The sequence below is a fragment of the Rhea pennata genome, chromosome 28 (assembly GCF_028389875.1).
Source record: "Rhea pennata isolate bPtePen1 chromosome 28, bPtePen1.pri, whole genome shotgun sequence".
In the NCBI taxonomy this organism is placed as follows: domain Eukaryota; kingdom Metazoa; phylum Chordata; class Aves; order Rheiformes; family Rheidae; genus Rhea; species Rhea pennata.
This window is the reverse complement of record NC_084690.1, coordinates 5,625,716-5,646,987: the sequence shown is the minus strand read 5'-3', so window position 1 is coordinate 5,646,987 and position 21,272 is coordinate 5,625,716. Positions and strand designations below refer to the sequence as shown.

The window sequence follows — 21,272 nt, the reverse complement described above, 5'->3', positions numbered from 1 at the left end:
CGTTGGAGGAAGGTGACTCCCCTGAAATAAGCTTGTCCTTGCAGCAGGAGGGCACAATGAGGGCTCAGAGAGGAGCAACTCTCCTTTAGGAACTTCAGCCCTGGACTTACTTTAGCATCCCTTTTCAACCTGCTGAACACAGGACAGGCTGCATCTAATTCCTGTGAGAAAAGCCGTTTTCTCAAGGTAATGAAGCACACTGTTAAAGAAAGATATTCGCCCTTCCCAAAGGCAGGGTGTTTAAAGCTCTTTGCTGCCCATGCTCCTCATTCCCTTCAGTGAAAGGAAAAGAACAGCTGAAGATGGACTGGCAGCAAACAGCAAAGTTGCTGGTGCCCGGAGATTGCTTCTCTAGTTACATGAGAGATAACAGCACAGAAGAAGGAGCCTTGCATTCCTTCACAGCTACATCATAGTGCAGTTGAAGAGTTTCTTCAAAGTCTCTCAGGAAAAGGTCAGAGGCAGAACTTTGTATCTTGAAGAAACAAAACTCTTTGTAGCTGAAGGAGAAGTTTTCTTTACAGGTCTCCTCCTCTTTCTCATTCCTGCCAAACAGTTTCACTCTGCCCTACCAACTCTGCAGCTGCTGATAGAATTCATTATTTTGGGGCTGCTGAGTCCCATCCCAGAGCTATCACAGGACAGCAGAAGGAGGAATTATTTTTCTCATGTGTATGACAGATTTTATAACATCCAGGGAATAGCACTTAAGAAACACTGGAACTCCTGCTTGTAAAAATCCCCTGAAGCTCATAGGGCTCATAGCAGAGTGGCACAGGTGGGAGCTGACAGCTGTTATTCACTACAGCTCTTGTCCACTCTTTCACACTATGAGTTTGTTCTTTCTTACAGAGTGTTTTCTCTTGTGTCCATTGCAAACCTTTTCTCTTTGCAGAGCTCTGATTTAGTTCTGTGTTAGCTTTCGTGGAGGCAACACAACACTGACCTGTAGAATCTCAGACGTCTTTAAGGAGACATTCACAAACTCAGATACCACTAGAGAGAAGACGGTGTAAAATCTTTGGGCATGAGCCACCCAGCTAACTTCAGTATAGGGTCAGGGAACATGGAAGTGTTAAGGAATTGCCTGAGAACTTAACCTTTCGAGCTATTAATTTATTAGAGCTGTATTCATTAAGTTTCATGCTCTTCTGGGCTCTGATTTCTCAAACAAGATTGTGCCCATACTGCTATTTTCTCCAGAACTGTAAGCTGTGTGAAAGATGTTGTTGTTAGATCTAACAGGCAAGATGGTGCTGACAAAATGCTAGTAAAGTGAGTTGATCTAGAGAGTTCTTTTCAGCACTGGTATATACAACTCGCCTGTCCACAGTTAGACAGGTGGAACTTCAGGGATGGAGTTTGCCTCAACTGAGGTGGTACTGAGTGAGATGGGATCTAGTGGAGGGATCATGGGAAGCACACAGAAAGATGTGATTCATGTAAGACTGCAATCAGTGTAGCAAAAAGATCAGTTCCATTAGGGATGAAGCCTGAATCAGCCCTACAAACAGCCAAGGAAAGCAATAGATCTTAGTGTATTACATGCTTTGAGGTATGGAGCTCTGTTCCTCCCCTTCTTCTGGGAAAGGAACAAGCAGGCCTCCCTGCCACTTTGCAGGACCCTGTCTGTCCATGTTCTTGCAACTACCGTTGTTTCTAGACCTGTAAAAATGTGGCTGTTAGATTTAACCCTGTGGGCTCCAGTTGCCTGAAAACAAGATACCTGGTGCCATGTGACATTCCCGTCTACCTCAGCTGTTGGTCCATGTGTCTGCCACCATCCTGTGCCTGCCAGCTTGTGTGGATGTCATTGATAGCCCAGGACCCCTCAGCTACCTCTGAGTACTTTCTCTGATGCATGGAGAAGCTGGTGCAGGGCAGTTTGGTGGTGATGTTTCGGGGAGCCTGGGAGCAGCTGCGGGCAGAGCCTGCAGGGGGGAGCAAGGGCCTCTGACTTGGCTGCACTGGTTGGGACATTGCCTGGTGGTAAAGTTTCTCCATCAGTTTTCTCCTTTCTCATGGCTGCAGAAATGCTCTGGCTGAGTGGTGGAGACCTGGGGCAGTTCCTTCTTCTGCCAACTACATGGCTGCTAGGTTCCAGCCAATATACCCTGTGGTTACCGTTACAGTACCCCACCATCACCACAGCTATTTCCTGCTCTGCACTCGGGCCCAGGGTTTCCCTTGTGCAGGTATGGTGCAATTCTGGGCATGCATCATGCATGAGGGAATCCTGGACAGGAGCCAGGCGCCAAAGCAGTGTCCCTTCCTGCCCTGCCCAGGGTCCGTCTCCACCCTCATGAGGAGGACATGGCTTTGCTACTCTGGAGATGCTCCCATTCCTGAATTATTCTGTACCATTTTCAGGAAAGCTGCTCTTCCTGATCTTCAGCTGTTTACCAGTGCCAAAGGCTGCACAAATCACAGCTAAATTCTTGTCCCTGCATAAAGGAGTTCTCATAAAAAAGTGGGGGAGGACTTGTCAGCAAACAGGTGGAGAGGTCGTACAGGCACTTTTACACTGCTTTTCCCAGAGGTGTGATATGAGGTAACCCCAAATGAACTGAAGCATGCAGATCCCATTCCCAGAGCTTTGTCAAGTGTGTGTGTTACCTTGGTCGTTAGAGGGCCTTGGAGGAGGTCTGCAGTATGCTAAACCAAGGACTTTGAATAGGTCTGTGAGCTCTGGTTGGTAAAGTCTTGACTCCAAAGTGAAGAGGGCTCTTATTTGCATTCATGACATACAGTTATGCAGGAAAAAAAAAAGCAATATCTGATGTATTGATACTGTTGCTCTGTAAGTTCAGAGCAGCAGTGCTTTTTGGAGCAAGTGTAGTGTGCCAGTCAACAGTCGCAGTGCCCATCCTTTTGAGTGTTTACATTTGCGCTCTATCTATATTGGAGGTGGACTCTGTTGTAAGTCAAACATCTGAGGGATCCCAGACTTCCAGGGAAATACTGAATTGCACTGGGCAAGGGGAAGATGTTTTCCTTATGTTGAGGTAAGGATTCCACTTTGTTCTAATGCTTTGAACTGGCATTTTCTGTTATAAAAATCTCCATCGCTGTATAATGCAAAGCATTTTTCTGCCCTAACAGTTTGTCTTGATCTACTGTTTCTGCCTCCCAGCTGGTATAAACTTTCTTAGTGGTGGGCTGGGCTATTTTATAGGAATTCATGAGTGAAGATAAGCCAGCAGAGCTGTTTTTGTTCTCCCTGAAGCTGCAAGTGCTACAAGTTGTATTTGTTTGTATTCTGTCTAGACCTTCCCGTGTGTGATCGCCTCAGAGCCTAGAATTCACTTGTTTGGCCCCAGTGCCTGAAAGAAAACACCCTGGCCTTCTTGAATCTGTAATTTACAACAAGGACTTGGTGATCAATAGCTAGAAATAGAAACCAAGCTGTCCAACTCCCCTGCACTCCCCTACTGCTTTGTCAAGACTGCCTAGTTTAGTATGTGGACCCAAAACAGAGTTAGCAAAGCACTGGCATCTTTTACTAGCAGAAGGATGCGTTCTGCCAGCCAGAAGTGCCAAGTAAGCATCACTTGGTGGTACACTATCCTGTGCCTGAGTGTGCGGCAGGAGGGTGGGCGGGAGCTGTCTCCAGGAGGTCTGTTCCTATGAACAATTGGTGTGACTCCTTGCGTGTCTTTCAGAGAGGGCATGCACCAACCACTGTGGACCCCTTGCCTTCTTGCTGCAAGCAAGGATCTCCTGAAGGGATGCTGGAGCAGGAGTCTGCTGTGCAGGTAGAAGGGGGGAAGGGGCGCGTTCATTGTATTGCGGTAGGCCCTGGGCCCTGCAAAGGGCTTAGAATTGCTGTCACTAGACGTTATTTGCCATTTCAGTTCATTGACTGTGCCCTGGCCGAGGTCTGCAGATACAAGTTATGTTAACTGCCTCCACCTCAGCATTCTTTGTGCAGCACAAACCAAGAGACAGTGGTGTTCTGGCCATGGAGGAGTTTTATTTTGCTTCATACTTCTGAAGTTTCGTCTTCATTTGTACTGCTCAAAGAGCAGGCTTCAAGCACATGGGCTCCGCCCTGTTTACAACTCACAAATATGTTTATGGTGTGCCTCAGACACAGCACTCACGAAACACTTCGTATCCAGCCTGGCAGCTCTCCCCAAACCCCTGACGTGGGACGCCCTGTAATCTCCAGACCCCAGGCAGGAGCCTCCCCACTGCGCCTGCATGCAGGCATGTGTGAGCAGTGATAGGTGCAGTCGTGCTGCTGATAACCTCTTCCACACTGGCCGCTCACACTTTGTTTGACTACAGTGTAAGTGGGCTCGTCTGACCTGCAGACCCTGGCTATCCAGGGTGCCCTGTCTTTCTCCTGCAGCAATGCCATGCCTGCATTACTTGAGGGTGAGTATTTGGGCAGCTCCAGGTGAGGTAAGGGGCTCACTGGGCAGCACTGGGGAAGAGGAGTAAGGTCAGCTGTCCAAGTGTTTGTTTGTATGCAGGAGTATGAATATATCCTGGCCAGTAACATGGACCAGAGTCTAGTCCAGAGAAAATGGCCCTTTGGATTGCAGTCTAAGTGGACCGGAAAATGGCAGAAAGTATTTGCTGCCCTTCTTTAGTCACTGGCGACTTGCCTAAGGTCATGCTGGGAGACAGTGGCAGAGTCTGGCACTGGATCCAGAATTCCTGTGTCCCCCTGGTGCTGTGCTCACCTCTGTCCTTCTAACTACAGGTTTGTTGGGAGATGGAAGGTGCCTCCCAGTATTGTTTTTTTTTTCGGGGGGGGGGGGGGAGGGCCTCTATTTTAATGGTAGGTGTTGGTTTTTGTGTCATTGTATCGCAAAGCTCTGGACCAGGTGCATGGGATGATGTTTCTTCCTAGGCACAGTGCTGCACTAGCTCTTTTGAGGAGCAGGTGGCTTTGCTGCCACAATTCTTGCTTGCTTGTCAATCCTAGGGATCAGCTGGCAGGCGTATATTGCCAGGCCTGTGCTTCAGGTGCTTTCTTGGCAATGCTTTCTTCCGTGCATGGCTTCTGGAGGATGCACCCCCAAGAGCTGGCCAGACCAGCTTGAACGCTGCTGGCTTGCAATCTGTTGCAGACATGATGTAAGGTCTGCACTGCGATCCATTGCAGCGTGCAGGTCCTAACAGACAGATCATTGCTTGGAGCTGTCTGCCCTGCACAGGCAGGCAAAGCATGTGTGGACTAGCCCTGCTGAAGCAGAGGTAGAGGATGAGCCAGAGCAGACTGCAGAATTTAGGACCAATTTATAAGCAACCCTAAAAAAGAGAAGGAAGCTTCTCTCACCAGGCACTGGGTTGGACTCTGACAGTATTTCTGGACTTGAGCCCAGCTCCTGACCACAGGGGCACTGCACAAGGCCCATGGTAGGCTGGAGGCAGGTTGTCCAGGTGTGCCTCACAGACCTTGGCTTACATCAGGCAGGCTCAAAGGAGTCTGTGTTTTCCCTCCTTCAACGACAACCTGCTCTGAGTCCTGCCAGCTCTGGGCCTCCCCAGCATCCTCTGCACATGCCTGCATAAGCTATGTCATGGTCCAGGGAAGAAAGTGCATTAGGGAAGGAGGAGATATAATCAAGCAGGTGCATTTCTGCTGCATCTCTCTAACCAGCTATAAACCCTGTTATGTAGTAAGAAGAGGTATAGTGTCTGAAATGAGGCTCTGGTGTATTGTCTTCAGTCATAGTCTATATTCTTTCTGGTGAGGTAAAAATAGCTTTCCTTTCTCAGGATGCACAGAGAGCAGAGGCTTCTGCTAACATCAAAGGAGAATGACAGCTTTCCCCTGGGTATGCCTGGCTGCAGCTGGCAGGAGAGATAGCTGTGTTAATGCTTGCCTTGCTTTTGCTCTCTGAAAGGAATGGTGCTCTGGTCTCCATCTCCTTGTCCAGCCCCTCTCATTTTCCTCTTTCCCCTCATTGCTGCTGGACCCAGCACTGTATTTCCACTGGGAAATGATGGCTTGCAAATGACAGAGCAAGATTTTGATGCTGCTACTTAGAAAAACTCTTAGCAGGTAGGAACTAACAGAGGTAAGCTTTCCTAGAGCTGTAGGATGTAGCACTAGCGGATCCTGATCAGAAGGATTGGAGCCTACTGTGTAGGGGCAGCTCCAAAGTCGTTGCTCAAGACGGATTAAGCTGTTTCTGATATTCAGCCTCCTTGCAGTCCTGAACCTGCACCAGAGTCAACAGCTAGCAAAGGGGACCTATGAGACGGGAAGGAGGGAGCCACCACAGATGCTATTGGGGTATGAATGTGCTTAGCAAGGACAGAGTTAACCTTGGGGCTGAACTGCACCGCCAGTGATAGTCCAGAACCACTCCTCCTGTTAAAAGTGTGCAAAAATGGGATTTCCAAAAGCTAATTACTTGTTATCATATAATGATGAGGGCTTGTGTATAACAAAGGATCCGGACTGGCAACTGCACCCGAAAATTTGCCCCTTCTTCAGAACTTTCAAAACAAACTAACTGACAAGATGCCTCCTTACCTGAAAGTCCACAAGGGACTCTCCTCCCTTTGCTTTGGTATTCCTCTTCTGCGGGTTGTGCTAAGTTCTCTTCCCAACTCTTAAGAGCCCCTTGCTGCAGAAACATGAGCAGATCCTTCTGTTTCTGCATGCCTTGATTCTCCTGCTGGGAGATGGATGGATCCCTCCTTGCATTCTGGTCACTAGGGATCTCTGCCGAGCACGAGCCATTGGCCTGTGATAGTGTGTCAAGCAATGGTGTGTGCCTTGGGGGAGCTTGGTGGTACTGTGAGATCTCTGCCTAGCAGAGAGCAGCATGGACAAAATGGTTTACTTGGGGTGATACATGAAATAGGGACATACTCACTTGCCAGATGACCTCCACAGATCGCCTCTCCTTGTCAGTGCCTTGACTTTTGTCAGTCCTGTTAAGATCTGTGGTCCTGTCCTGCACCATTTGGGCCAGGGATGAGGATGGCAACAGAATAGTATTTGTGTGTATGGATTTATCCTTTTATCTGACAAGCTTTCCTGGTGCTTTTGCTTTTCTCTTTCACCTGAGTTTGCAGTATATGCCTGGTGGCCTCTTCTCTGTGCTCCTCTGCCTGCCTGCCTGAGGCCTTACTGCTATGGCCTCTCTGGAGATGGAGATGCTGTGCTCTGCTGAATCCTTTCTTCTACCTAGCAGACAGAAACCTGACAGAGGGTTTTATTTCCACTGCAGGGACCACTGAGAGTGTCAAGTTTTTGTGCATACACATAGAGGAGAAAGCTCTTGAAGGCAATGCAATTTCTGTTTCTGGGCGTTTTGAGTTAGATCTCTAATTCGGCTCCCCTGATCTTCTTAGGGAGACCCTAGAGGCCAGCTCTGACTGCTTTTAATTTTGGCAGCTGGTGTGTTTCTAGGGCTGACCTATTCTTCCCATCTGATGAGAAAGAATCCAGATTATTACCTGCTGATCTGGACATTTGATGCCTGCAAGGCAGGGAGGTTTGTATGAGCTCTGGCTCCAGAGAAATCACAGGGTTGGCCAGTATCTTACAAGTAAGCCACTACAGTGATGTAAGGGTTTGACCTCTCTGCTGGAAATAATGCATCAAAGGAGTTGGCTGTACCTGAGAACCATGCCCATTGCTGGACACAGGCCCACATGAGCAAAGCAACTTCATTCTTTTAAAGTAAAGGCATATTACGAGGTTTATTGCACTGCCTCCCCAGCTGGTAGCACTGACAGTGGAATTCAGCACCCTGTCACTAAGAACTGGAAGACCTCCTAGGATCTGGTTTCAACCTTTGCATACAGTCTAGGTAGGATGCCCATAGCAGCACATGGCTTTGTTGCCAAGAGTCAGCTGTGCATCTCACTGCTAGTCCTGGGGCTCTGTTGATTGTTGTGATAATTGTGTGCCAGCATCAGGCTGACATGTGTATCCTTGCTGGGCAGACTCTGTCCACTGCTCCAGGAGCCCATGGCAGCCAGGCTTTGTTTTCCCCTGTTAATTGGTGGCTCTCCTGTTGCTGGCTATCTGCTTTCCACAGGTTGTTTACACATCCCACTTCGCAAGACGCCTCAGCCAGCTTTGCTTCTAGTGTATCCCAGAGAAAATATGGCACATGTTGCTCCTGATATGGGGTTTGGAGAGAGTGTTAGAGCCATGGAGCTGCAAATGGATGACAGCAGTGTGCAGAGCAGGAGCTATTAAGCATCCTGCTAGGAGGAGCACATGACTTCCAGGGAATATAAAGGAGACAGTTTGACGATATAGAGTTGTCAGCAGTGGCAAAACTCCAGAGATCCAAATCTGCTTAGTGGTTTAATTGGATCTAATTGCTTTCAAGATCTCTGCTCTAAAGCAACCTTAGGAAGCTTTTAATGCACCGAAACCTGCTGTCTGTGAGCCTCCTCACTGACAATATTTTTCAGTAGCTAGGCCTGGAAGAAGCCAAACTGAGTGCCAGGGCTGACAGAAGAGAGCCTACCCTAAAGACAATGTACATGGCATGGTCTGCATCCCTCAGCCCCTGGCATGCAGGGGCTAGTATAGAGCTGCTGTGCAGACAGTTATCTTCTATTTTCATGCAGGTGTCAACCGCGTGGCTCAGCAGCAGAGTAGACCCAAACTCACTGGCCACTGGGACTGACTACAGTTTGGCAGAAAGGGTGGTTTTACCCATCAAGGCATGGGAAGTCGCCTTGTGAGTGCATCCTTGCAGGCAAGAGGTTCCAGCCTCTTTGGAGTGCCTCCATGTACAGTTCAGTGAGCAGCCAGCTCAGGCCTCTTCCTCGTGCTGATGCTGTAGAAACAGCTGAGGAGTGGCAGTCTTTGGCCAGGCTGCCTCCTGGCTCAAGCAGAGAACTTGCAGGTAGAAAAGACAAGTGGGCAGGGGGGACAAAGAGGGCAGTGTAGCAGGATGCATGTGTGCCTTCTGCCAGTTTAGAGCAGCAACAGTAATTTGCTTCTTGCCTGTCTATGTGGCCCAGAAAACACAGTGAGATTAGCATGGGTTTCTGAACTCATTTTTGCTTGGACTCATCTACATTCAGCATTTACCAGCCTGTGCAGAATAGGTTCCCGAGGACTGATAAACATGTCTACCTTTCACAGAAGTAGGCAGTGTTGTAGAGATACTCCCTTCCTTTATCAGTGATGTGCAGAGGGAGCTGGTGGGGGCCCTCCCTGGGTGGGAGCAAGAGCAACAGCACTGCAAGAACAGATTAGAGAAGGCTTCTGACCATAGCCAGAAGACAAGCACAGCAGGACTGCTGAACCTCTGACTGCATCCTGTGAAATCCATCCTAAACTGTTTTGGCAGAACTTTCCCTTTGCATGTTGCTTTAGCCACAGCAGCAATGCAATAGACTCTTATCAGGTCCTGATGTCTTATTTTAGAGTGAAGGGGAATTAGGGGCTAGGGCACGCATCTGGCAGCAGTAATGCTTTGCTGAGCAGGGCTGTAAGAGCAGGAAGGCATCTGTGAATAGGAATAGAGGAAGCTACTAATCAGGACAAGGAGAGAGAAAAAGGAAAATCTAGATTGTAAGGAGGCAAGCGGTGCTGTTTCCTGAAAGGAAAGAGAGGGAAGGCTACTAGAAGCACAGTCCAATGTGCTGTGTTATGGTTTTTACTTTAGATAGTCTTGGAGCACTTTGCAAACTCCAGATCTGAGGATTTTTCCTCTAGGAATTGCTGGAAACAGCATCCTGCTACTTCACAGGTCCACAAGTCTGTGGAGCATGGCACCTGTGTGGAGGATGTAGCAGTTGTATAAAAGTGCAAGTGGTACACAATAGCAAGTATAAGGTAGTTTGTCTTCTCCCTTTGGAATAATTCCTTCCTGGAAAATTGCTAGGAAGTCAAAGGAGAACAGAAACACTACAAACCACAAAGACAGGAAAACCACTAGAGGCATTCTCTGCATCTGGAAGCAGGTACTGCGTATTCTGGACACATGGATAGCAGGTGACTGCATCTGCCTTTGTGTGCAGCAGTGTGTGTGTGCACGTATGCCAGCTGGGTGCATGTAGTGTGGCCGTGTGTGGGTCTGTGTTTAGGTACATTTCTGTTGTGCTGACTGGGCTGTGTGTGTATCTTTCAACGTGCACATCTACTTACGTTCATAGGATCTCTCCGTTTCTTGCTGTTGCAGCTTCTTTCTGTTGAAATTTAGGAGATCCCAGGGTCCCAATCCATGCTTCAGTTCTCCAGGCTAATTTAGTGCTGTCTTGATCCCTGTGGCACTGCAAAGTAACAGCAAGCTGCTGTGAAGGAATACCCGAGTGATAGGTAGGCAGTCCCTTTGTGCATTCTGGTGTCAGAAGGGCTTGCTCATCTTTTTCCCCTGCTTTTACTGTGTGAGCTGAGCTAGCCCTTCTTCTCTGGCTGCATGTGTGGTCTGACTGCTGGTGTCTGATGTCCTGCAATTTCCTATGCGTCCCTGATCATGGGGAGCCGAAGCGCAGTAGGTCTGATGCACCCAAGTCTCACCATATTCTCCAGGGCCCCAACCCCCACCATCTGGAGGGCTGGAGGGCACTGCAACGCTTCTGCTCTGTGGCAGGTGTTACCTGTGAAACACCAAGCTGCTGGGGGTATCTGTGGGGCTGTTCTCTGCTGTTCCCAAGGTGGCACCTGCAGCTCTGACCTGCTCCCTGCACTTGGCAGCAGTCATCTGCTTTCCAGAGGCAACTTGGTATTAAATACCCTGTCTGACACAATAATGGAGAGAAAATGAACAAATTCCATTAGTGGCTGGCGATCCCTGCAGGGTCTACATTGGAGCGAGGAGGGAGTCTGTATTTTTAGACAGATTGCAATGTAACTTACTGGCTCTCTCAAAGCTGGGGAGTAGATAACTAAGGAGGGGGAGTGGGGACACCAGGCTCAGGTTTCAGCTGAAGTGCTGGACTATGGCAGCACGAAAGGGCAGGTCTGGTCCAGACGTGGCTGTGAGTATACAACGCACTTCTTCATGTCCAAAGAGACCTCCCCTTGCTTTTCTGCTTGCTTTCTGCTGTGGTCTCCACTGCTGGGTATGCTAGGGCTTTGGGAGCCCCTGTGCTCTTGGAGCTTGTAGAGTTTTATCCCTTTAATCTTTGCAACTCCCTATATGTCCTCTGGGTGAGAGAAGCTGGCTGAGCTGTGCTTTAAACTTCCCAGGGATTTGCTGTGCAAGGTCTGTGCTGTGCTTAACATGTCTGCAGCATAGCTGGGGTGCTGCCCTGTCACTGCGCCTGACCATGATGCAGAGGCTTATCAGGAACTGGAGTTGGGAAGGTCCTTTGCATTAAATTTGTTGCTTGGAGCTCTCAGTATTTCCTTGCTGTGAGTCGTGGCCCCCAGACGATGTGCAGGACTCAGAGGGCACATTTCTGAGGGCACAGTGCTGGTGCCGCGTCCTGCCTAGTGCAGTTGAGAAGGCTGAATGAGCAGGAAGCACTGAAGTGCCACGTTGTGGCTGCTCAGTGCTTACAGCGCTCTGTAAAGTCAGCAGATAGGTCTTGGATTTGGGTGCTTTTTCCAAAGGAACAAGGCTATGGTCTGAGGTGGTAGTGAGCTGGCTGGCAGGGGAGGTCACACAGTCAGCACGTGCTTCCCACAACGCCGAAGAGCAAACTGCAGTGCTGCCTTCTGCCACTCACTTGAGTGGTCCGGAGGTGCTGTGGCATCCAGCAGCTGCTTGGGGAGCCATGGCTGAGTCCTGCTGGGTGTGCCCAGCAGGTGGGGGCCTGTGCACCCTGTCTGGGGGGAGCAGGGCTGCAGGCCTGGTCTTGGCTACATTTCTTCAGGCCAGGATGGTCAGGGCAGGAAAGATGGGCCTGAGGAGGCAGGGGAAGGAGAGCAGAAGGCAGCTGAACTGTGTCCTGCTTCAATGTCTGAGTTCAAATGAGTGATACTGAGAACTGAGGGCAGGGGAAGAGTCTGGGGCCAGGTGCTGTGTTACTCTGCCCATCTCTGCCTCCAGTACTGTGCTCTCTCACCCTGCTGCTTGCAGATCCTTTCTCAGGAGCTTTTTAACCCTGGATGTTCTCCCGCAGCAAGGCTGCATGCTTTACAGGCCAGCCAGGGCTAGGTCAGGCCTCCTGGCACGGGCAGTGTACGATGTTTTCTGATTTTCTAGTGGGGCTGGAGGTGGAAGAGGGTGTTCTTCCCCCCCTTGCTGCACATGTCTCATTGCAGAGAGCTCTTCAGGCCTGACCCATTGTGAAGGCACTAGCCCTTGGTCATCAGCCCAGTGTCTCTGCCACATGGACCTGTGTTACCACATTCCCACTATGCTGTTCTCCAGCTGCTGGTCCATCCCATGTTGTGCCTTATGCTACCAAATAGCACTGTTCAAAGTATTGCTGTGCATTGCCCGAGGTGGCTGTGTTTCAGTGGTGCAGGGCAGGCATTACCTCACTCCTGTGATTCTCCTGGCTCCAAGGTGCTCAGTCAAGGTCACTGTTGCTGGAGCCAATACCTGAATTTACCATCATGGCTGGCCAGCAGTCTCTGGAGAACAGCAAAAGTGGGCTCAGCCAGGATGAAGTGTTTCCTGGGCCAAGGAAGGCTGCTATGGCTATAGCAATCCCCTTAGAGCTTATTCTACAGCCCTATGTAGAGCCCTGCTACAGGTGTTGGGGTGAGCTGCAGACCTCGTGTGGCTCTTCTCCCCCTTGTCTTCTCTGTCAGCAGATTAGCATTAAAGGGCTGCTCTTGATTCTAGATGCAGTTCCCAGCCCTGGTATAACCTGTGTGATTCTGGGCGACTCCATCTGTCTAAGCAACTCCCACCTTGGCCTGCCTCTCCTTGGTCTTTTCTGGCTGGTTTCTGTAGACTGCCAATTCTTTGCTGTGCAGCTGTACTGTGCCTGGTACACAGGACTGGAGCTTGAGGATCCATGGTGCAAGGGTGCCCATGGCATGGCCACAGGGAAACTGTCAGCTGTATGCTTTGGGCAGGGCCACAGCTCTTGCTGCAGCATGTGTGTCCTCACGTGTGCCAGCGTGCACAGAACAGGAGAGCATAAAGGGGCAACCCCCATTTGGACATGGCTGTCAGAGGTCCTTCTCCAACATCCTGCCTCAGAGAGCCCAGAAACACTCTTTTCCTTGTATTCCCTCCATGCTTTGTCACCTCCTGCTCATAATCTGAACAGCACTCACAAGGTATTGCAAGGGATGTGCAGAGTTAATAATAATTGCATGTCTGCACTCACCTGTGCTGACTAGAGCATCTCATAATCCACTTGTGGAGGAGCAGCTCTCCTCCTCCCCACAGCCAGGCAGATGCTGCAGGCTCATGCAAGTGCTCTTGTTGGCACTGCTGTGGCTGGCATGAGGCAGGCATAGGAGAGCTGCTTTATCAGGTGCCCGTGGAGATGGTCCCACTGATGACTGACGCTGAGGAGAGTATCCAGGGACTTATGCTCATGCTGTATTGCCACAAGCCAATTTCAGAAGGTTTTTGCTGCTTTCTGGCAGCACCAGCACCGTCTAGCTTTCCCTGACCTTACCTGGGGAGGCAAGGGACTCCTGTAGCCACTACCAGCATGTAGCTAGACTGTGGCTCTGCAAACACAAGAAAGGGAAATAACTTCTCTGTCTGCTCCCAGCTGCTATCACTGCGAGAGGACCATACTTCCCAGCACTGGCTGCTTCTCTGTGCAGCTCTGCCTGCAGGTTTAAACACAAATTCAAAGCAATTGAGTGCTCTCTGGCTGGAGTCTAGCTGGGGAATGCATGCTCATCCATGAGATTTGTTTACCCTTTCAGTGCCCTGAGTCAGGTTGGGTGGGAGCCTTTGAGGAGATAGGAGAATCGCTCTTGTTAAATGCATCCTAGGCTTAAATGTGTCCTAGCCCTGACCACCTCATCCCTCTTCCCTTCTGCTCCAACGCAGACCCTTGCCCAGCTGGTTCTGGTTGTTTACATCCTAGCTGCTTCCCAAAGCTGGTGGTCAGCAGCAAGGTGGCCGGATACAGTGCCCTGTGCCAGGGGCTGACTACAGTCATGCTCTCTGCAGCAGAGTGAAGAGATGGCACAGCGCCAGTTGCAGGGGGAGAACAGGGGGGGACTCTGAGTCTTATACTTTCTCTTTTTCTCCCAAAGGCTGATGCTGCAACCAGTTTTCTGAGAGCTGCAAGATCTGGGAACCTGGACAAAGCCTTGGATCACCTCAGAAATGGGGTAGATATTAACACCTGTAACCAGGTAGGTGAAGCCCATAGGAGTTCTGGTACCATCTCTAGTTCATGTGCAACTGTGCTATGCTGTGGCTCCCCAAGGCCCAGGTAATGATCACTGCATCCCTCCGTTACACTTCTCCCATAGCACAGAGGCAAGGAGGTGCTCCACAGTTTCTTGTTTCTCTGCCCTCCGGGTCTAGTTGAGTCTGCCTTGATCCCACAGTCATACCTGGTATGAGGCAGCGTGTAAGAGCTGCTTAGCACTACAGCAGAAGTTTAAACACTTTGCAGGAGATGCTGCCTATCCCGATCCTACTCCTCTCGTGTGTCTGGGTGTGAAACAAGCCCTCCTCTGTGATGATCTGCACTGTGCAGCCTCCAGGTCACTTGTCTGTGGAGCTGTGACATGCCCAGCTAAGGGCTAGATGCACAGCACCAGGCAGAGTGTGGTGCCAGGACTGTCAGCACAACAGTATGAATGGCCTGTGCTGAGGCCACACTTTGAAGAGGAGTGAGTGGCTGGTGGGTTGTACTGTCTCTGTGGATCCTTTAGGTGTGGATCTGTCAGCGTCCGTCCTCCCCTTCCCCTCGCTCCCAGGCTCCAGGTGATCTGCAGCTCTTGTCCCAGCCCAGGCAGGTGAACCAGGAGCTCCTAGCCAGGACTGAGCTGGGGGAAGAGGGGTGCCACACAAGGCAGAGTGCAGCATGAAAGTAGTTCCTTGCTGGGAGGCTCCCACAGCACTGAGGTGAGTCAAACAAGTCCTGTGCTGGGGAGGAAAACAGCTGACAAGAAGGCAGATCTGGACCAGTGGTCTTTAGGGCAGGGAGGGCTGTGATACCTAAGGATCTGGGGTGCCTGGCAGCCCTGGCTCAAGTGCAACAGAGGAGTTAGCAGGTGGGCAGAAAGGGTGAAGTGAGGCTCCTTCAGGGACGCAAGCAACCAAGACAGCTGGAAGGGGCTCAGTTGCTTGTCAGAGGGCAGAGCAGATGGCTGTAAAGAGTGCTGCACAGTGGCTAGGATGTTGCAGGATTCATTCTTGGGGATATTCTCTTTGCTTGCGATGCTCAGGCTTTCATATTTGCAGAAGCTGCAGGTGAACCTGGACAGGGGCTGTTTGCAAGTGCCAGTCTTGCTGGCCTAAGATGTGTTGGGCAGGTGAAGCTCCTTGTAGCCCAGAGCAGAGGCAGGTCTGACCCAGGGAAGAAGAGCTGCAGCATAGAGGAATTGTTTGCACATAATCAGCAGAACATTTTGTATCTGGGTGGCTGTCAAGTGCAAGCGGCTCAGGCTGAGTCAGGGAAGGTGCTGCAGAAGGAGGCTTAGGCTCAGCAGGGGTCACAGGCGATACTGTTGGCTGCTTTCTGGAGTAGCAATGATGCTGAGGAGGCCAGTTCGGTGTGTAGCACAAATGTATGTTCATCTATTTCAGCATCAAGCCCTCAAACCAAGCACAGTTTATACTTACTGATCTAAGCACTGCGGTGGCTGGTACAGTTACTGCAGGCAAGTTCTTCCTGGAAGCGTTGCTGTCTACTTTCCTTTTCTGACTGATGGTGCTGTGTAGATGCTGAGCGTCTGCAGGCCTCTGGGGCACATTGCAGCTTGCATTCTGCTCTCTGGGGCATGAGAAGAGGTTTGGAGAAAGCTCAAGAGATGCTGATTTTTTTTTCCATCACTGTATTATCTGAATTATTAATGTGTATTATCAGCATTGATGGAGTCTTACAGACTGCTACCATCAGGCTATGTGGGGACATAGGGCTTTTAAGTCAGAGGAGTCTTGTAGGGAGAAGTAGAGAATTTTTGGTTTCGTAGTCCTTTGAAGATAAGATGATGGGCTTCTGTTTGTGGGATAGAGGCTCTAACACCATAATCATTGTGGATTTATAGAGAGGTTTATAAAGAGGAGAAGCTGTGTGACACACTGGCAGTGCTGGGCTGCAGGACTCAAATGGACTCAGTACTGACTACATCACATGCTTATAGCAAATTGCCTCAGAACCAGGCAGGATCTTCCAAGCTGCCGTACTTTATTTCAGAATTTGGCCCACTAATTAAACCCAAGTGCTATTCCCCTGAGCTCTTGTGAGGGAGCAGAAGCCATAATTGAGCCATAGCAGGGGCCAGTCACTCGAAGCACTCACCTGTGCTCGTGGTTCCATTCACTCAACCACAAATTACCAGAGATAAATAGTTATTTAATGTACCAGCTTCTCCCTTACAAGTATCCAGGAAAGCAAGTCACAGGGAGCAGGGGGATCATGCTGCTCAAATCTGTGTCACACTCCTCTCCAGGAAGGACTAGGGATGCTGCCATGTGTGGCACATTCATGCTTCATGTCCCGTGTGTGCAAAGGTTGGAACAGAGCCTATCAGGGAAAAATCATCTTGCTTTGCCTGTTCACAAATGGCTCAGAGAATTCCCTCCTGCCAGTTTCCTGTGAGCATCCAGAGTAGGGAGGCAAAAGGAGGCTGCTGGGAGGGGAGGGGAGCTGTGTTTAGCCAAGCTGGTGCAAGCCTTTTGAGATGTGAGAATCCACAAGCAGAGAGCATCGTGGATATTCACTTAAACCTGATGACAGCCCTAAAAGCAGAGGGAGATTCTCTGTCCCCTGCTCCTGTACCACTAGTGCAAAGGAATACATGGTTCTGGAGAAGGATCTGCAAGGAAAAAAAGCAGAGACCCAGCCATGAGCTAAGGACAATGGCTTTGAACTTCTCCTTCCTCAACTAAAGCAATGGTTGATCACCACCTGTCTCCACTCGCTGGCTGCGGGGCCAGTCTCAGACAGATTGCTGCTGCTGGTGAGGGTATTTAACACCTTGATGGGAGCACATCCTTGCAACAGTATGAGACACTTCTTTCACTGATGTCTTTGCACTGGTTCCTGCCATCTTGCAGTGGTTAGATGGCACTTTGGGGTTTCCATCTGAGGAATATCAGACCTGTGGGAAAGGTCCAACCTCACATGTCCTGTATAGAATAAAGAGGGATGTATGTGGTCAGACCTATCCCACAGGCCCTGTATTCTTACACAAATGCAGAGACCTTGACCTGCCATCTGATCCTCATCCTGCTGATTTCATCCTTATCATTGCTGGCATCTGCATTGTCATCGTCATCCACCTCTCTCATGTCTCACTCCTACACGCTCCCCTCTCATATATGAGGAGCTAACGGCTGGAGGATGAGCAGACCTTGCTACCAGGACCCCTGCCAGCAGGGACTGGAGCTGTGCTGGCACATGGATTCCCAGAGATATCTCTGTTGGGTTGCCAGTTCTGGTCCTGGTGGGTAGTTCGAGGCAGGGACCTGCTTTGGTGCAGGCTAAGTGCAAAGCCCTATCATTTGTGTTTTCTGCAGGGCTGAGTTTGTTGCCCTGGCAGCCAGTGACTGGGATTTCTGGGAAGTGTTTGCAGCACTTAGCAAGGGGAATGCAGCACCTTTCAAATTAGGGCACATCCTGTGAAGGTTTTGGGTCAGATGAGCTGTCAAGCCAAAGGAAATGTACAAAACAGCTTGCTCTGTTCCTGATGCAGAAATATGACAGGACACTGGGAAGCAGTCTTCTACAAACATTGTACTTGTATTGCCAGCGAATAATCATTCCTTACAGGTTTTCAGTATTCAAAAGATTATTTAGGAACCTCTTGCATAAAAGGAGCATTTCCTTTTGATGGCCCTGTTCTGTAAGTGTTGCAGCATTCTCACTGAATTTCCCCTTAGAAAAAAGCCTCTTGTGTTTGAGGCTTTTAGAAACTTTGGAATTAGTTTGCTGAGGAGGCCAGTATTCACTGCAGGTTTTTTGCTCTGCTATATGCTGTGATCAGAGTTAAGAATCACACAGAATTTGAGTCTCTTTGACTGGGGTGTTGGATGACTGTTGCTTCCAGTGAGAGAGAGATGGAAAGCATTTTTGCAGTATGATAACCCTCTCTTAAAGCTGTTCTAAGTTTAACTGGATGGTTGCAGGCTGGTGCTGGAGCTTCCCTGGGCTTTTTCTGCTCCCCTGCCTCTATTCAGGTGGGGATGAAGCAACTCTGTGAGGTGACCTTCTAGGCTTTACAGGAACAGATACAGATGGTTGGCAGGTATAGTACTCACGGAGGGCTGTGTGCTCCCTGAGAGATGACAGCTCTCTGCTGCATGGCAGAGCTCCATAGGGGTGAGTTAGCTTAGCACATCCACCCGGGAGAAGTGAGACACATGGGAAATTTCCCTTAGTGGGGAAAAAGTGTCATTTGAAGTTGCCTGTGAGTATTTAACCTCTTTGCTAACACATATCCCAGCTCTGTTGCTCACATCTGGGAAGCATAGGAGTTTGTCAGAAATAATAGAGGAGCACAGGCTGTCCTGTCACTGCCTTAGTCCCACAGCTGGGGATGCTAGCATGGCCCCAGCCAGCTGTTTGCACTTGGTGCTCAGGAAAAAGGAGAGCTAAACTGGGGCACATGCAGAAATGTCCCTGGGAAGACACTTTACTCATGCTAGAACTATCCGGAGCTGGTAGAACTTAGCAGCCGCACAGCCACCACTTCCTCTGCACTCTCTGCTCCGGAAAAATTCTGAGGGAGAAAAGTAAACCCTTGGGGTGGGGGGGAAAGGTGGGGGAGAGGGAAGGTGCAGGATGGAGCTGTTGGTGGCAGCCTGCAAAGCCAGGAGGAAGCTAGCTGCTGGCCTGGATGCTCCTGAATCATTATCAGTTAAATTTGGCTGCTGCTTGGATAAAAATCACTGTCCCAAGCAGAACTTCTTGCTGCAATTCTGTTTGTGTAAATGTTAAATTTTAAGGCTTGCACACACACTGCAGTTCGGATATATCTTCACTCTGGGCCATAAACTCTGTGTTTTGGATTTGAAGAGCGTAATTGTGGGCAGGCGATCATGAAGAGAGAACTGGCACCTTCAGGAAAATCATTTTTGCAAAGACAGGAGTTGGAGGACCCTGAACATGTACCAGTGAGCTCAGGGATGGGTCATGAGCAGGGAGGAATGGGACAATGCATGTGGAGTTAAGGGCACAGGCGCTGGGCTGTGGCGATGCCTATCCGCAGGAAGTAGGCTATGAAAGCTGCATGTTTTGCTCATGTGAGAAACCTCCCATGTTAGGCAGCAAGTTGGCATTCAGGGCTGCATGCAGATGCTCTGGCAGTGTGGAGCCTGCTACAGCCAGCACAGGACTTGATGGCAGGGTGGTTGCTCCAGCTCCCAGCAGCAGTGCTGGACTGTGACTGTGCTGCCTGGCCATACAGCAGGAGCCTGACAGGTTTCCTTGGCTCTGCAGCTGTCCGACTGGGTGGAAGGTGTTTTGGTGCTGGCCCACTGCTAGCAGATTCCCTGGCTCCTGTATCTTCCCGATGGGGATGCAAGGTGGCTGCTTCCCCAGCCAGTCTTACAGGTCCTGGAGTCTAGTTCCAGCAGTAGCTGATACTTGATGGTGCATTGGGAAGAATATCTGGGGGAGAAGGGCAGGGCTGTGAAGACCTTGGGCTGATCCTCGTCACCCTTGCTTCCTTGCTGTGCCCACACTGGGGACTGCAAGCTGCTTGTGACCTGGAGCTGTGGCAGTGGAGGGGCTGGGAGGGGGCTATATGTCCCCATCCTGGAGGCCCCAAGACCTGGCTCTGCTTTCTCCAGCATTGTGAGCCAAGTGCCTACAGTTCTGTGCAGGAGCTCAGGGCAAGTGTTTCCTCAACAGCCCCAGCTGGTGACTAATGCCCCTCTTCCACTTCTGCTCCCTCCAGAATGGGCTGAATGCTTTGCACCTGGCCTCCAAGGAGGGCCATGTGAAAATGGTGGCAGAGCTGCTGCACAAGGAGATCGTTTTGGAGACAACGACCAAGGTGAGGATGAGGGAGGCTGGTCACATTAGTTGCAACTTGCCACCCTGGCACTGCTGCCAGATGGACTGGCAATAGCTGCACAGTGAATCCTGCTGTTTGCTTTCATCCTCCTGGAGAGGTTTTGTTGGTGGCAGTGCTGCTGAGCTGGGGCCTGGGCAGGGGCTAGGCTCTGCTTTTAGCTCAGTTGTGGCCTTGCTGGGCAGCTCCAGGTGGGAGCCTTCTTCTCCATGCATCTCCTCAAAAGCTAGGGCACCACAAGCCCAAGAGGAGAGTGACAGAGACCACAAGATAAGCTAGTGCAGTCTTCACCCACTTCTGCTGGCACAGGCTGCCACATTCAGGCCATGCCCGTGTTTTGCCAGGGCAGCTCCCTGCACACTGCAGCACTGAGATGGCTTTGGTGCCATTGTTGCAAGCCCAGAGTGCTCCATAAATAATAAATAGTTGTCACCTTGCATCACCACAGCGGGTAGTAGCACTCACTCAGTGATGAACAGGACAAAGGCCCAGGCAACAGGGCTGATAAATAAGCAGCCTCCAGCACTGTCTGAAGGGAGGTGAGGGGGAGGGAGCCTGGCTTGCCAGCCTCTCTGTGCTCTGGCAAGGCTTGGTGCAGAGCACAGTTTAGCATCTGTTCCAGCAGGAGTTCCTTATCCCTTCCACACGAAGGCAAATGTTGGAGGAGCTCATGTCTGCATTTTCCAGCCTGCTTATGCCCAACATTGCTGGGAAGCCTTGACTGTCAGGGCACACTTTGCAGTGTTGCCTGAAGACTGCCATCTCAGTTCCTTGTCTTCCCTCCTCTGCTTATCTCTTGGTGCTGGGGACGCACAGAATCTGAGTCAAAGCTTTCAGCTTTTGCTGCCAGTAACTTCATGAGCAATACAAAATCACTCTCTTCCCTGGCCATGACGATATGATTCGAAGCTACCTGATCTGTGGCTTGGATGAGGTTCAGAGCACAGACTGCCTGGCCCCAGAGGCTTTCCCTGGCCAGATGCTGTCAAATGGCAGCAGCTCTATTTGAATGTGCACGGACACATCAGGCCTATCTTTCCTCAGCATCGTGGGCTGCTCCATGTGCTGCCCCTGAGTGCTGCCTCATGGTGTCTTTCAGAAGGGGAACACAGCCCTGCACATTGCTGCCTTGGCTGGGCAAGAGGACGTGGTTCGGGAACTTGTGAACTATGGGGCCAACGTCAATGCACAGTCTCAGGTAGAGTGATCTGGACTGGAGTGGATAAAGCCCCCAGCGCACACAGTGATGGTGTCTCTGTGGTGG

The 21,272-nt window shown here is 50.3% G+C and overlaps 1 protein-coding gene across 8 annotated transcripts in view; it reads left to right on the top strand.

Moving 5' to 3' along the window:
- The first annotated feature begins 4,172 nt into the window (after positions 1–4,172).
- The window catches only part of ANK1 (ankyrin 1), a 41,898-nt gene continuing 24,798 nt past the window's right edge, over positions 4,173–21,272 (top strand). For 2 of the 8 annotated variants that reach the window (XM_062596855.1, XM_062596854.1), the window contains exons 1-4: positions 4,176–4,380; positions 14,069–14,170; positions 19,892–19,990; positions 21,108–21,206. In XM_062596855.1, the coding sequence (XP_062452839.1) occupies positions 4,357–4,380; positions 14,069–14,170; positions 19,892–19,990; positions 21,108–21,206 (324 nt within the window). In that variant the 5' untranslated portion in view covers positions 4,176–4,356. Of the gene's footprint in view, positions 4,381–9,841; positions 9,938–10,124; positions 10,262–14,068; positions 14,171–19,891; positions 19,991–21,107; positions 21,207–21,272 lie in introns of those variants that run through there. The other 6 variants (XM_062596860.1, XM_062596862.1, XM_062596857.1 and 3 more) reach the window with 6 other exon arrangements.